Source organism: Myxine glutinosa, chromosome 1 (genome assembly GCF_964187855.1).
Source record: "Myxine glutinosa chromosome 1, kmMyxGlut1.1, whole genome shotgun sequence".
NCBI lineage: Eukaryota > Metazoa > Chordata > Myxini > Myxiniformes > Myxinidae > Myxine > Myxine glutinosa.
The window spans coordinates 225,574,281-225,590,711 of record NC_136261.1 but is presented as its reverse complement, the minus strand read 5'-3'; the positions used below and the strand labels follow the sequence as shown (position 1 = coordinate 225,590,711).

The following is a 16,431-nucleotide window of genomic DNA, read 5'->3' as shown; positions in this document are numbered from 1 at the left end:
AAATTATCAACCGACGCCCTTCGTTTTTTAGAACCAATAATAGGGTCCTCCTCCATTCCTTCACTACATGAGGGAATCGCAGCAAAGGTTGTGCGAGTTGGGGTCGCTTCGGTTTCTGTGACAGGAGGTGAAGTGCGATCGTTTTCTAGACTCGGGATATGCGCATCGATGCTGCTATTGTTCGTCTCACTGCAGGAGGGAACAGCAGGAACCGGTAAACTCACAGGATTAACTCCAGTCGGTTGAATAGGAACACGAGTATTATCATTTTTACAATCGGTGTATGCGTGGCCATTTTCCCCACACTTTGAACACGAAACCTTGGGACAGAAACGTTTAACGTGACCAAAGGCTCCACAGTGAAAGCACGTTAGTGAGGCTGACGAGGCGTACATTTGATACTCCCGATCGTCGGATTTTACTTTAAATGAAATATTTAACCCTGTATCATCACCACGATCGGGAAGTACCATGTAAACTTGGCGACGGAAACTCATAACGTGTTTTATCCTCTCGTCTCGGCTCTTCAGAGGGATCATGGACATTCTCGACACAGCTGTTCCATAACGAGAAAGGACTGACATTAGTTTGTCGTTTGATATAAATGGTGGTACGTTTGATACAACGATTTTCATCGCTGGAGTATCCATGGGGGATGCTAACATAAAAACACCACCTTCTGTGGTTAAACCTGCACTCACGACGTCTTGAACAAAGTTTTCTTCGGACACGAAAATAACAACTTTTTGATTCATTCGTGAGGCAGCTCGGACATGCTCGCACCCGATTATTTTCCCCACTGCGAGTACCACATCCTCAGTGAGGACTCCTTCTGGTGGAACACACACAAATGCATGCTTCCTCGTTAGGCTATCGAACGCCTCTAACCGAGAGCGTGCATTCACCATACCGGCGAATTTAACACCCCCCACTTGTCCGAACCGGACAAGAAGGTATCAAACCTAAATAATCGAACTAAAGTAAGTAATAAACGTGCATTATAAGCACAAAAATGGCTTACAAAACGACGTCAAAGCCAGTAGGCCGCACCCAAAATAGGCCCGCTCTCAATCCTCTCTCTCGAAGACAAAGGTGAAGAACGGATGAAAACAAAATGCCAAAGTACACAGGATGGGAAGGAGACGGAGGGGGTGGGGGGCAGGGGAGGGCAGGAGAGGAGGAAAACTCACAAAGAACTCACTACAACACAGAGCAGTTGCTCACAGCCGCCATGACGCCACGCCCAACACGAACGGCCTGCAGGGGGCGAGAGAGAGAGAGAGAGAGAGAGAGAGCGTTGCTCGATAAACGTATTACGTACGCAGCATCCCAGACCCTCGATATATGTAAGGTCCGCTCACGGTCGGCGACACGCGAAGCTGCCTGCCGTTCTTCGCCCGCGGAACCGGAGCCTGGACGGAGTCGACCTACCTGGAACCATCTACCTGGACCTTCCCCCCCCTACCAGCTACCATTCCGTGTGTGTGTCTGTTTGGCCCGGTGGTCGTTAAGTTAAGACTGTATAGTTAAGCCTGCCCTGTGTCCTGCTTCTTCTTCTTCTTCTTCTTGTATATTCCTTTCGTTTCCTCTTCTTCTTGATTGTAAAAAAATCCACCTGTTCTTCCTATTTCCTTCACCGACACCCACTCTATCCTGACAAACTGCATCTCTGAAATAAAATCCTGGCTTCAAATCAACTTCCTCAAACTTAACTGTGATAAATCTGAAATAATCATCATTGGCCCAAAAACGCTCACAAAATCCACCCATAACTTTGCCCTCAACATCGACGGTATCCCAGTATCCACCTCCCCTCACATCCGGAATCTTGGCGTCATCTTTGACCAAACCCTCTCCTTCGACAAATACACTAAACAGATCACAAAGTCAGCCTTCTTTCACCTGAAAAACATTGCCCGTCTCGGCTCATCCCTCTCCTCCACGGCTGCAGAAACCCTCATCCACGCCTTCATCACCTCCCGTCTGGACTACTGCAATAGCCTCCTCTATGGTTCACCCTCAATAATCACCAATAAACTCCAATACATTCAGAATTCCGCTGCCCGTCTACTCACCCATTCCCGGACCCGTGACCACATCACCCCCGTCCTTTACAAGCTTCACTGGCTCCCCATCCCCTAGAGAATCCAGTACAAAATCCTCCTCTTGACATACAAAGCCCTCCATAACCTGGCCCCATCCTACCTGGCTGACCTCCTCTCCAGACACACTCCCACCCGCAACCTCCGCTCTGCCGGTACCAACCTCCTGACCCCCTCCATCCGGACCAAATTCAGATCCTGGGGGGACAGGGCCTTCTCCATCGCTGCTCCCACCCTCTGGAACTCACTACCTCACACCATCAGAGACTCCTCCTCACTCACCACATTCAAAACATCACTAAAGACCCACCTGTTCAACACTGCATTCAACATTCAACCCACAGCATTTAACCCCTGACTATCTCTTCTCCTTCTCCCTCCTTTTGCTTTCAATATTTCCCTATTGATTCTTGTCTTTTTGCAATTGTTGTTTTCATGTATTGTTATGCATTATGTTTTCCACTGTGTCAAAGCGCCTTTGGGCTTCTTGAAAAGCGCTATACAAAATAAATGAATTATTTTTATTTTTATTTTTTTTATTTTTTTTATAGGGGGACAATTATTATTATATAACACCCTTCAGGTTATGGTATTGAAATCAAGAATGCTGTGTTTTTTGACACTTATTAATAACGATAGAATTAGGACCAACAACTTTTTTCAACATAATTAATACACAAAATCAACCATACCAAAGAACCTGCCAATATCCCTAACTTATTGTGAGTAGTGTATATACACACACAGTAAAACTCCCTTCATCGCGGCTTCCTCGAACGCGGTTTCCCATCTGCACGCTGAATTAAATGCGTCAAAACCTCTCCAACGCGAGGGTGTTTTTCGCATTCACGCGATCATGGCTGGTGTTTTCCCAAAGATTTCTATTATTCTTATTCCTTGTTACTGTACTGTACTTTACTTAACCCTTGTCCACACAAGGGAGGTCTTCTTAGGCTAAATACAAGGCTAAAAAGACCCCCCCCCCCTACTGTGTGGACAAGGGTTAATTAATATTTAATTTATACATACGATGATACAAGTCGCCACCTGCCGTCATCGCTCGCAGTTCGATTTTACATTCTGCATAAATTGCGACCAAAACGGCGGCGTTTCCCCAAAGATTTTATTATTTTTTCCTTATTCCTTATTACCTTGCATAATTACTATTTAATTTATATACACGTGCGGCACGAGCTGCCACCTGTCACCATCTCCGAACCTGCCGCCATCAAGTGAACTTACGTCGATCATCATGGCTCCCAAAAGACCCAATTTGAACCAACCAGACAAGAAGAGGAGGAAAACAATGACCATGGAGGTCAAACTTGATATCCTGAATAAATAATCATCAGTTTCTGCTTCATCTTTGGCCAGGCAATATGGCGTGAACGAATCAACCATTAGGACGGTACGGAAGGCCGAAGATAAAATCCGTTCCAGCGTTCGTGCAAGAGCCTCCATTGCAACATCATATGTTAGCAGGAGAGACACCCTTGTTGAAAAAATGGAGAAAAGATTGAGTGTCTGGATCGAAGATCAGAACCAGAAAACTGCTCCAGTGGATGTGCCCATTATAAGAATAAAGGTCATTAGCATCTATAATTACATGAAGAAGGGTAATTTATACATACGATGATAGAGTCGCCACCTGCCGTCATCGTGATCACAGTTCAATTTTACATTCTGGATTAATTGCGACAAAAACGGTCGGCGTTTTCCCAAAGATTTTGATATCCTGAAATTAGGATTTGATTACATGGAAGAAGAAGAAGTAGAAGAACTGTTAAAGTCCCATGGAGAACAACTGTCCACTGAAAAACTTGTGACCCAGACGTCTCATGAAGAAGACAATGAAGAATATTATGAAGAGCCAGAAAAGGCAGAATTAACCACCAAACTGCTGGAGGAGCTCTTCAAGGCAACAAAAACTGCCCTATAAATTTCTGTAAGGATAGATCCTTTTGTGGAAAGAAGCCTGAAGTTCAAGTGGGCCAGAGTCAGCTTTAAATCCTGACACAGAAATTCACAGGGAGTTAAAACAGAAGGCAAAGCAAGTGCCTACAACACAATTCTTTAGGCCTACTTCAACAGCTACCAGCAGCAATTCAAACCCTACCAGCAGCAATTCAAACCCTTCCACCAGCAATTCAAACCCTTCCACCAGCAAATCATCACCCAAACCTCCAACAACCACCTCACAATAAGGTGAGTTCTTTTGCAATAATACAGTACTATTATGATAGTAACACTTATTTTAATGTATATTTAATAATGCTGCACCATTTCATACAAAGAAACATGTTAAAAAAAAAAACAAGAAAGGCTGTTTTAGGGTCAGTTTTTTGGGAGCCTGCAACATATCCCCAATTTTCCCATACGCTTACTGATTCCTCAAACATGAGGTTGAGGTTATCCCAGAACGTATCCCCCATATTGGAGGAAGTTTTACTGTATATATATATATATACACATTTTCTGAAAGAAGGGGAAAAAAAATCACCTTAAATAGGCACATCCTATTTATTGATGGACCTTGCAATCTGTACGGACACATGCCATGCTCAGCACTTGGTCGCACCTGCTCCTGCCACTTGCAAGATCCAAGTTAAAACTCGATCACATGGGACCAAATAAGCATGAAAATTCCACATGTACTGTAAAAATATTGTCAATGCTCCAAACCAAAAACTTATATACAGGTCTTCTCTCACTCAAATGGCTCCTCCAAATGGCAGCAAATTAACAAACTCAAATTACTGCATATATGTCCTTACAATTTATAAGAGGAAAGAAACAAATCAATTTAGGTCTGAAAATTGAACACTTCGCTTCCAAATTTTCACCCAAGTAACTTATTTATTTAATAGAAGAAGAATGTCATAATCATTTTTCCGAAAATGTTGCGGCCTTATTATTCAGCAGGATCAAAACAAATCCAATAAATAATCTTGTTAAAGCAATAGTATTCCTAACACAAGAAAGGCATAAAGCAATGGAAAGTGATCTTTACATCCGAAGAACTTAAAAAGCACAGTAAATATTTGTGGCAACACATTTGAAATTTAAAACAAACGATCAACTTGCAATTTGTTAGTGGTGGATTTCAAGTTGGCCTTCCTTACCATACCATGCAATGTGTGCTATGTGCCCCCAGGATTATGGAGCGGTCAGCATAAATACATTGCACTCCATTTTAATCTAATACAAAAAGGCTATAGATGTCAATGAAGGAAGAGGGATAAGGTGGTCGGGTGTTTACTATGATGTAATAGATACAGTACGTTGATGGGTGTTTCAAAAGTAAGTGCACTGAATGAAATACATATGTTTTTATGTTTGGTAATCTTGATATATATGTTGTACACAGTGAAATGTGTGTATGCATACATGTTGTACACTGTGAAATAAAAATCTCAATGAAAATCTGACACAAAACCTGTAAACACGGCCATAAAAGAAATAAATAAACTATAAGTTAATATTGTGACTGCAATCAGAAAGCATTAATATATATACATATATATATACTTTTTTTTTTCTTTTTTCTTTTTTTCATTCATTCATTCATTCATATATATATATATATACCCTGCAAAAAAAGAAACGCCAAACTGCAAAAAAGAAGCGCAAAAGTGATTTTAGATGTATATTTTATATATCATATAAATAATCAACAGATGGTAATCGATTGTTCAAAATTGGCACACATCATTCTCATTGACCCAGGTTCCATATGGCACACATGGAACAATGGATTTTCAAGGTGAAGATCATCTGTGCTCAATATCTTGTATGGCCACCATTAGAGTCCAAAACTGACTGGCATCGTCGTCCCATGGAAGCAATCAGATCCCGAATTGTGGCCTGGTGAATGTTCACCCACTCTGCCTGCAGTGCTTGTGCCAACTGTCGGAGGTTCTGTGGTTGTTGCTGACGTGCTCGCAGTCGTTGATCCAGTGCATCCCATAAATGTTCGTTTGGGTTTAAATCTGGAGACCTGGAGGGCCATGGTAGGACCTGGATTTTGTGATTCCTCAAAAAGGCTGTTGTCAGTCTTGCCGTGTGAGGTCGGGCGTTGTCTTGTTGGAAAATGACGTTCGCCTGTTGCATAATGGGAAGGACGTGTGGCCGAAGAATCTCATCCGTGAGTCATGGCATGTTTTCGCTGTTCACTTGCTGTAAGATTGTGATGGCATGCAAATGAAATCCCAACGTTTTTATAGCCCCACAAGTGATGTTGCACGTGCATGTCATGTTGGTGTGTTTCGGCGCCAGGCTCTCACGTGGTTGTGTTTTTGCGATTGTTCCATCCTTTCAGCAAATTTCTGCAGTACCTCATTCTTTCCACACAAATCAATCCCAATCCATGCAGAAATGACCAATTCATTTTTGGTATTAATTTTGTATGGATATCGGCAACACTCTGTCAGATATTTACGATTTTACTACTTTTGCGTTTCTTTTTTTGCAGGGTATATATACATGAGGGCCAGTCAATAAGTAACCTTAAAATGCCGATATAAATTTGAGAATGTAATGTGTGTAGTTGTAGATGACATATGTTATATCTATGGGTAAGTCATGTTTTGCCTGTTTTAGATCTGGCAACATTGAGCGTATGACGTCAGTGGAGCAGTTCCAAGATGGGGGCTCCCTTGGAAGCACACACTAGGGAGGAGCAACATTCGGTCATCCGTTTCTTGGGAAGTAAGGGTGTGAATCCCAGTGAAATCCATCGCAGAATGAAGATGCAATATGGTGACGCATGCTTATCGTTGCAGCAGGTGTACCACTGGGACAGGAAGTTTAAAAGTGGAGTGTCCAGTGTGGCAGACGCTGCTCGATCGGGCCGGCCTCACACAGCCGACACACCAGAAATGGTTGCAAGAGTTGAGCGTGTGCTAAGGGAAAACAATCGCATTACACTGGATGAAGTGGTCTCCAAATTGAACATTAGCCATGGTTCAGCCCACCATATAATTCACAACGTGCTGGGGTTCCGCAAAGTGTCTGCAAGGTGGGTGCCGATACAACTCACACCCAAACTTAAAGAACGGCGAGTGGACGCATGTGAGGACTTCTGCGACGTTATGAAACAGAAGGCAATGCTGTCTTACAGCACGTAGTGACTAGAGATGAAAGCTGGGTCCACCACTTTCAGCCAGAAAAAAAGAGAGCAAGAAAAGAGTAGTGCCATTCAACTTCACTGAAGCCCAAAAAATTCCGCACACAGCCGTCCGCTGGAAAAGTGATGCTGATGCTCTTCTGGGATAGCTGAGGACACTTGTAGAGCATTACATGCCCAGAAGGACCACAGTCACCAATGCATCATACTGCGACCTCCTTAAAAATCACCTGAAACCAAAAATCAGATCAAAACGTCGTGGACTACTCACTACCGGTATTTTGCTGTAGCATGACAATGTTCGGCCCCATACTGCCCGCGCTACAGCTGCAACAATCGAGGACCTGCATTTTGAGTGTCTTCCTCATCCACCCTACTCGCCAGACCCCACCCTTCGGATTACCACATCTTTGGGCCACATAAAGCGGCGCTTGGTGGAACCACTTTCCGATCCGACAAAGAGGTCCAAGAGGTGGTGCATGAATGGCCACACAAGCAGCCAAAATATTTTTTTTCTAGAGGAATCCAGGCCTTAGTAAAACGCTGGAAAAAATGCATTGAACGCAATGGAGATTATGTTGAAAAATAACAGTTGTTACACACGTACAATCGTACATGCAATAAACAAGTTGTGAAAAATATTTTAAGGTTACTTATTGACTTGACTGCCCCTCGTGTGTGTGTATATATATATGTATGTGTGTATGCGTGTGTATATCATTATGGACTACAATGTTAAATCCACCATCACATTTCTGTATGTATGAGGGCCCTGAATCTTTGGTCAAAAGTAGCTTCCAATGTTATTGCTCTATATTACACTGCACACCCATCTCCCTCTCCCTCCAACCATCAGTGTACAACACAAATGCTTGGCCAATCAAAGAGTGAAAATGCTGCAAACACGTACAATTGCAGACTCTACAAAAAAAAAAGCAAATTACATGGTTTGAGCTGTCCACTCATCTGTACGTAACATGAATCCTGTACTTTAGATGGGTCATATGGCACGTTTGAGTCAAAACACAACTTAATGGGCACAGTGCAGGAGGATGTGCAAGGCAGCAGAGCACAAGTAGAAATTGAACTAAAAGTGAACCAGCGAGGTCTGACACACACAATATGACAACACATAGTCTGACACACACGTTTTTTACAAGTATAGGAAATTAATAAAACACCCTTACTTGCAGCTCGATGGAAATGTAGTTAGTACTAGATACTATGCAGTATTGTATTAAAGCTTTAAAATTACTTGCCAGTCTTATAATTTCAATGTGCTGTTTAACTATAAAAATGTATTAAGTAAATAAGTTAATGATAAAATGCCCGAAGAAAACAAAAACCATGAAGATACCTTGTACAAAACAATAGTAATACAAGTTGATTTATGTTGCCAAAGAGTGTTCTTCAATTGGAAAGCACACGTGATGCCGAAGCCGAATGATGTGCAATACTGCAATAGTCTTCCTAACACAAGGCTGCATGCTCAGAAAATTGGCATTTAGTATCAGCACACGATGGTGCACTCTTCCAATGGCCCTGGAGGACAAAACATCACCAAGCAAGTACTATAATATGTTACAGCCAGCTTGTACATCGCCAAGGAAGTACTAGAATATGGGTCAGCCGGCTTACACATCACCAAGGAAGCACCAGACAGAATATGGGACAGCCAACTTGTACATCGCCAAGCAAGTACTAGAATATGGGACAGCCAGCTTATACCTCACCAAGTAAGTACCAGAATCTGGGACAGTCAGCTTATACATCGCCAAAGAAATACCAGAATATGGGACAGCCAGCTTATACACTCAACTTACACTACATAACACTAAGGCTTGTACTTATACTAGATGCAACACTAAGGCTTGTACTTTAGTAGATACAACACTTAGGCTTGTACTTGTACTCGATACAACACTCAGGCTTGTACTTATACTAGATACAACACTAAGGCTTGTACTTGTACTCGATGCAACACTAAGGCTTGCACTTATACTAGACGCAACACTAAGGCTTGTACTTGTACTAGATACAACACTTAGGCTTGTACTTGTACTCGATGCAACACTAAGGCTTGTACTTATACTAGATGCAACACTAAGGCTTGTACTTGTACTAGATGCAACACTAAGGCTTGTACTTGTACTATATACAACACTAAGGCTTGTACTTGTACTATATACAACACTAAGGCTTGTACTTGTACTAGATACAACACTAAGGCTTGTACTTGCACTAGATACAACACTAAGGCTTGTACTTGTACGAGATACAACACTAAGGCTTGTACTTGTACGAGATACAACACTAAGGCTTGTACTTGTACTCGATACAACACTAAGGCTTGTACTTGTACTAGACACAACACTAAGGCTTGTACTTATACTAGATACAACACCAAGGCTTATACTTATACGAGATACAACACCAAGGCTTGTACTTGTACTAGATACAACACTAAGACTTGTACTTGTACTAGATACAACACGAAGGCTTGTACTTGTACTCGATACAACACTAAGCCTTGTACTTATACTAGATACAACACTAAGGCTTGTACTTGTACTCGATACAACACCAAGGCTTGTACTTATACTAGATACAACACCAAGGCTTGTACTTATACACGATACAACACCAAGGCTTGTACTTGTACTAGATACAACACTAAGGCTTGTACTTATACTAGATACAACACTAAGGCTTATACTTATACTAGATACAACACCAAGGCTTGTACTTGTACTAGATACAACACTAAGGCTTGTACTTATACTAGATACAACACTAAGGCTTATACTTATACTAGATACAACACTAAGGGTTGTACTTGTCTTATACTAGATACAACACTAAGGATGACAGCTAGCAGTTGGATCTCATTACCTCCGCCACCGAAGGTGGACGGAGATTATGTTTTCACCTGTTTGTCTGTGTGTGCAGGATATCTCAAAATGTTGGATACGGATTCGGAGGAAATTTGGTGGAGAGGTTGGGCATAGGACAAGGACGAAATTATTAGATTTTGGATCCATATCCAGATCCATATCCGGATCTGATAATTTCTAAAAGTGATTCTTCACCATTGAGAGATAGGGCTAAAAACGTTATATTCCACGATATCTCAAAACGTTGTGGACGAATTATATATATTTTTTAATTTGGTGGAAGAGTTGGTTCGGTGACAAGAACAAGCCGATGAGATTTTTGTTCAGGTCCGAATCCAGATCCGGCCTATCAGTGGGATAGAGACCATAAACTGTTCGGCCTGGCGGAGTTGTGCGCTCGAGTTACCTCAGAAATGAAAATCTTTATTAACCTGAAGTAAAAACATGGAAATGTGCATAAAAATAAATAAATACGCTGACGTTGTCATTTTAAAAGCTTGGATACCAAAGGAGTTTTTTTTTTCGAACTCGAAGATTAAACTTTGTGTGTAGGAGATTCAAACAACCGATCGACTGCGCTGTGGTCGACCGACGTATGCGTATGGAGTAAATAGTCTTCTTCTTCTTTTTCGGCCACTTTTAGTTTACAGGCAGCTGGGTCCGGGTCTTCACGAACTGGCTGGCCAGGGCTGTCGTTCGACCTAGTTATGGCAGGGATTTGTTCAGGATGCCGGCGATAGCTCGCCTGCTCTTCGCGTAAGACACCGCGGGATCTTTAACATCCACCAACTAAAACCGGCAGACCGGACTCCCGGTTCAACGTCATGAAGAGACGAGTGTGCGAACTATGTTCATGTTCGTGCAAAGAACATTCACAAATACATTCTTAATAATAGAAAACGATGGACGAGGTTATCAGGAAGAAAGGTGAAAAGAGGTGGATCTGCTGGTGCACATGGCTCGGCCTATACGCTACAAGTACAAGTAGACCTCAAATTTGGCTTTCTGCCGAGGCACAAACCACCCACATGGAAAGGGGGGTCGCAACCAAGTCGGCATTCCAAGGGAAATTTAAAGGTAAAATAACTGGGACAAGGGAATAAAAGAACCACAACTGTCAAATAACATGATGAAGTACCCACGAGCACAACCTAGGCCTCAAACACACGTTTGCGAACAACTATCAGCAACTTCGTGGATTGCAAACTCCTACCGCCTGATTTTGGGAGCTACGAGCGGACATGATCGTCGGCTCAAAATCCTCGAAACCTGAGAGGAAAAAAACCTTTCACCGTTACCTTATAAAATGCACCATTTGAGCCCCGGACTTCAACGAGTAGCTCATCCATGGCGGCAAGGAAGGAACGCGACAACGATGCCCGATGGGAAATCCCTCGTCTAGTTTTCTTCTGCGTCACTTCTCTGCTTCCATGCGTTGGAGTTCAGGAGCTAATTCGTTGGGAAGAGCAATTTTACATCGAAATTATAAACTTCTGCGACACTGGACAATATCTTCATAAAAGGGTAAAAGCTTTGGATGTGTACCAATACACCGCCCCAACAAGCTTAATAAAATTACCGCATCAAGATTATGGTCAATGTCAAGATAATCGACGAATACGCAACATATAATATATATACGAGAACACACCATTACGTTACAAAGTTCCAGAAGTTAATTCAAATATGCAAAAATTGGAATCAATGGCGGAATGCTAAGATACGTATGACGTCATTAAGGAGAAATTACAGTGCTGCACTGTGTACAGTAGGTTATATCGTTCGTACAGTAGGCTACTGTGTACCGTACAGTATCGTATCGTACAGTAGGCTACTGTGTACAGTAGGCCTATATGGTTTCGTCAAATTACCTCTTATTCGAGCAGATTAATTGGGATAGCGTCATTACAGGAAACAATATCACATCTCGTCCTCTTTTGTTTCTCCTACCCCTCCTTGCCTTCGTCTGCCTCGTTTGTCTCTTCGACACATGGTGGTACAGGCAGCTCGAACAGAAGAGGCCATTTGGCCCTTCATGTCTGTACTTTATCCACACCACATTAATTTAATTTAAATCGAAAACTTCAATGGGGGTGAGTATGGAGGAGATCAGTGATGGCAGGCAGAGGGGCATCACGGGGGTGTTTTATTACTTATTTATTTCAATTTATAATGGGATGAAGGAGGTTGTAGGGTGAGAGATTAACAAAACTAACCCTAACGGGCTGGTGTAGAGGTCTTGGGTGCCCTTGACGAACTTTCGGCTTTGTGCCATTGGCCACAGAACAGGCAGGGTGAAGAGGATGCAGAGAGTAATGAATGTGTTGGGGACATTATCTTTGAGGTTATCTTTACAAACAAAGTTAACAAGCGTTACGCCTCGGTCCCCCGTCGGTGAAGTGATGTGAGTTGACAAAGTGGAAGACGCAAGGCGGCCATCTTGGATTTTGACGTGGCGACCCAATTTTCAATAGCGTTCTCCCTTATCTATACTGTATAAATAAAACACAGTTTGTGTGTGTGTGTGTGTGTGTGTGTGTGTGTGTGTGTGTGTGTGTGTGTGTGTGTGTGTGTGTGTGTGTGTGTGTGTGTGTGTGTGTGTGTGTGTGTGTTACCGATAGACTCCTAAATGGAGAGGCTCACGTGCTTGATATTTGGCATAGACATGGCCATTGAGCCTGGGAAGGACATGGCCTACCTCAAAATATTTGACGAGATCCATATTTTTTATTCATATTTACCTCAGCACATTTCAGCGAGGAACATTATACACGGAATCTCAGCCGGTGCCAGAGCAGCTCGCTGATTCGCTCAGAGCGATCACGTGATGTTCTTTCCTCGCTGCCAGACCACTGAACGGAAAATATATAGAATGACCATTGCCATTCACACCACATAGGTGGAGATGCAGCTACCGGGCGCCATCTTGGTTGGCACTCGATGCTGGGCGAATCTGTGTGTGACGTAATTCAGAGCGAAAAGCGATTGCGTTTTTTCACCTTTTGTGCGATCGTGTTTTGTGTCGATTTTTGTCGATTTTGTGCGATATGAATTAAACGTCTTTGCAACAGCTGTGAAACGTCTTTCCAAAACCCTTCCTTAACCGATTGGAGCAGTTTATTGCCGCACAAAATGGCATTTTAACAGTTGTCTCGCTTTTAAAATCTGGGACACGTTCAAAACAAACGAGATCCGTGAAGCGAGTTGGTCGAGTCGTGCTAACCAAGATGGCGACACGGCGGCTACACTTTTCATGGAGTATGAGCGTTCTATATATTTTCAATTCAGTGCGCCAGACTCGCTCACGTACTTGATTTGTGGCATAGACGTGGCCATTGGGCCTTCACGGTGTAATTTGTGCGAGGCTTTTGTCCGAGTGAGCTTGAGTTGAGAGGGCGAATGTACGGGTTGGGAATGTACGGGTCTCCCTTCCCCCGCCCGGCAACGCCGGTACTGGAGGGCATCACAGGATCAGTGAGTCTCCAAAATCCGCTTCATGCTGTTGTTGCGAAGATGGAGGACGATGTCGCGATTGTTGTGCTGCTCTCCTACCATCAGAACTGCAACGTCATTGTTGACTGGCCCTCCCCTTCCTCCCCACCCCCTCCGTCCTCCCCTTTGCCCCTCCCCTCCCCTTTCCTCCCACTTCCTTTCCCCCCTCCCCCTCCCCCTACCCTTCCTCCTCCCTTCCCCCTCCACCCTACCCATGCCCCTTCCCCCCTCCCCTCCCCCCTCCTCCTCCCCTCCCCCTCCCTTTCCCCCCTTCCCCCCTCCGCCTCCCCCCCACCCCCTCCCTCTCCCCCATTCCCCTCCCCCCATTCCCCTCCCTCCCCATTTCCCTCCCCTCCCCCCCGTTCCCCTCTCCCGCTCGGCAATGCCGGGTACTTCTACTAGCTAGTGCGTACATACACCCACACACCAGATTAGAAGTTAGTAGTTCGTTTATTTTTCAAGATATTTTGCTCACAATGTTCAGACATATATATGGTGGCGGACATCTTGGATTTTGACGTGGCGACCCAATTTTCAATAGCGTTCTTCCTTTTGCCTAGATACACCCACACACCAGATTAGAAGTTGGTACTTCGCTTATTTTTTCAAGATATTCCACTCACAAGGTTCAGACATACATGGCGGCGGACATCTTGGATTTTGACGTGGCGACCCAATTTTCAATAGCGTTCTTCCTTATGCGTAGATACACCCACACACCAGATTAGAAGTTAGTAGTTCATTTAGTTTTCAAGATATTCCGCTCACAAGGTTCAGACACACGTGGCGGCGGCCATCTTGGATTTTGACGTGGCGACCTAATTTTCAATCGGGTTCTTCCATATGCCTAGTTGCACCCACACACCAAATTAGAATTCGGTCCTTCGCTTACGCACGCACGCACGCACGCACGCACACACGGACGGAGGGGAAAACCACAGTCCCCCTTTCGCTCCGCGGTGCGACGGGGGACAAAAACATCTTGTGGCGGTGCTAACTTTGGAAGTCGTCTTGTAATGGCTCGCAAGTCGCAATTCACTCGACTACCGACACGCCCACCAACACGCCCATTGTTGCCAGCAGTTTTCAGGTGGCGTTGTTCATAGTTCTTACTTCAACGCATTATCACGGAGTGTTACTTCTGACGCCCCAGAGGGAGGCAGGGGGGTTCACTGTCTTCTGGAGCTTGCCATTAATAATACGAACATGCTGTCAATACCTGACATTTGACTGAAGGTGGCACAGGAATGTCACGTTTTTTGAAATTTTAAAAATACTTGCATTATTTGCTAACTGCGAGCTGTTATCTCCACCAGGTCATACTATTCTCTTCAACGAAAGTATCAAACAAGCCGGGCTACGCCGATTTTGGACTATCAGTCTTTTTTGACTTGGGCCATTACCAATCAGCTTGCTATCGCTTGCCTAGCCAGCCGTTCCTTATCAACCGTTTCGTTGGAGTGCTTGCTTGAGGGCTTAAGCCACTTGGCGAGCGTTCTACAAGCTGATTGGTAATGGAACACAATCCAGTCCTGTGCACGTGGTCCACCGGCAATTCCCCCTTCTGGTGAAACTCCCAAAATCCAGAATCACTGCTCACCAACACTTACCCATTCCTTTTTTTGCACATGTGGAGCAAACTTCCACATTCTCTTCAATCTCATATATATCCCTCCAGGTCTTCAAGACAGCTGTTCCGTGGTGATTAGACCCAGACAGACGCCTGGCACAGTTGTCAAGTGATCCAAAACCAGTGGGGAGGGGTTTACAAGACGAAAATGGGTCTGATGGTGAGCCCACTGAAAAGCATCATCTTACTATATTAAAATTCACCAAATGTCCGTCTGTCCGTTCGAAGGTACCGCAAAAACGGCTCAACCGATCGCAACGATATTTTGGGTGGGTATTCCTGGGACCCCTGGGAGTAAAATAGGCTATATTGTTTTTCCAATTTTTCCAAGTTTTCCAATTTTCCAGTTTTTCCAAACACGATGGAATAATATTTACCGATATGAACAGTGATCTGGCTTTTATTGAAATTCTGCAAATACTGTTTAGATTTTGATGAGAATTACAAACCTGCAGCGAACCCGGAAGTGGACAGATGACGGCAATGCGTGGGTTAGATCATATCCCAATACAACCGTCAGTCAATCGTAATGTTTAATCATTAAACGTTAATCGTGTTAATCGTTTTGTTAAAGTATCAATTGATGATTGGAATTGAGTGAATACAATTACGATTTTGAATTCGTAATTGTGTTCACCCAACCATACGGAACTTCACATCAGGATTTAAATATTTGTTTATGTCACGAATGTTGTTAAGAGTTTATTTTTTATATTAATGTTATTTAATTTATGATTGGAGTTATGTTGTTTGGAATGAAAAAAGAAATATCGAGTTCAAGTGAATGACGAAATGCCGTGATGGTTTCTACTTTCTAAACGTGAATTCGCGGATCGCCAAATGCAGATTCGACATTGACTGGGTATGGAACAAACGTACCTGTTTGTTTGCGAATGGGTACGTTTTTCATGGAAGTCCTTCACGAACTTGCTGTCCATGTCTGACGTGCGACTGAAGGTGCTGCAGGAATGTGGAATTTATTGGTTTCATGCTTTAGCATTCGCCGTTTCTGCATTGCCTGTTTGCTTCTGGCCTCCCACCTGTGCGTAGCATGGGTATCTCACTAGTAATGAAGAATCCCCAAATTACACAAGTACAAATGTAACAGAAAACAATGCAGCTCTAAGTTAACTCATCACTCCAGATGTGGCAACTTGGCTAAAACCAACATTTCGCAGGATATCCCAA

General features: G+C 43.5%; 1 protein-coding gene across 1 annotated transcript in view; it reads right to left on the bottom strand.

Moving 5' to 3' along the window:
• Positions 1–11,664, bottom strand: part of LOC137413837 (RNA-binding protein FXR1-like) — an 83,871-nt gene extending 72,207 nt beyond the window's left edge. The window contains exon 1 of the mRNA XM_068099268.2: positions 11,420–11,664. Coding sequence (XP_067955369.2) covers positions 11,420–11,470 — 51 coding nt within the window. The 5' untranslated portion in view covers positions 11,471–11,664. The remainder of the gene's footprint in view (positions 1–11,419) is intronic.
• Between the last annotated feature and the right edge of the window lie 4,767 nt (positions 11,665–16,431).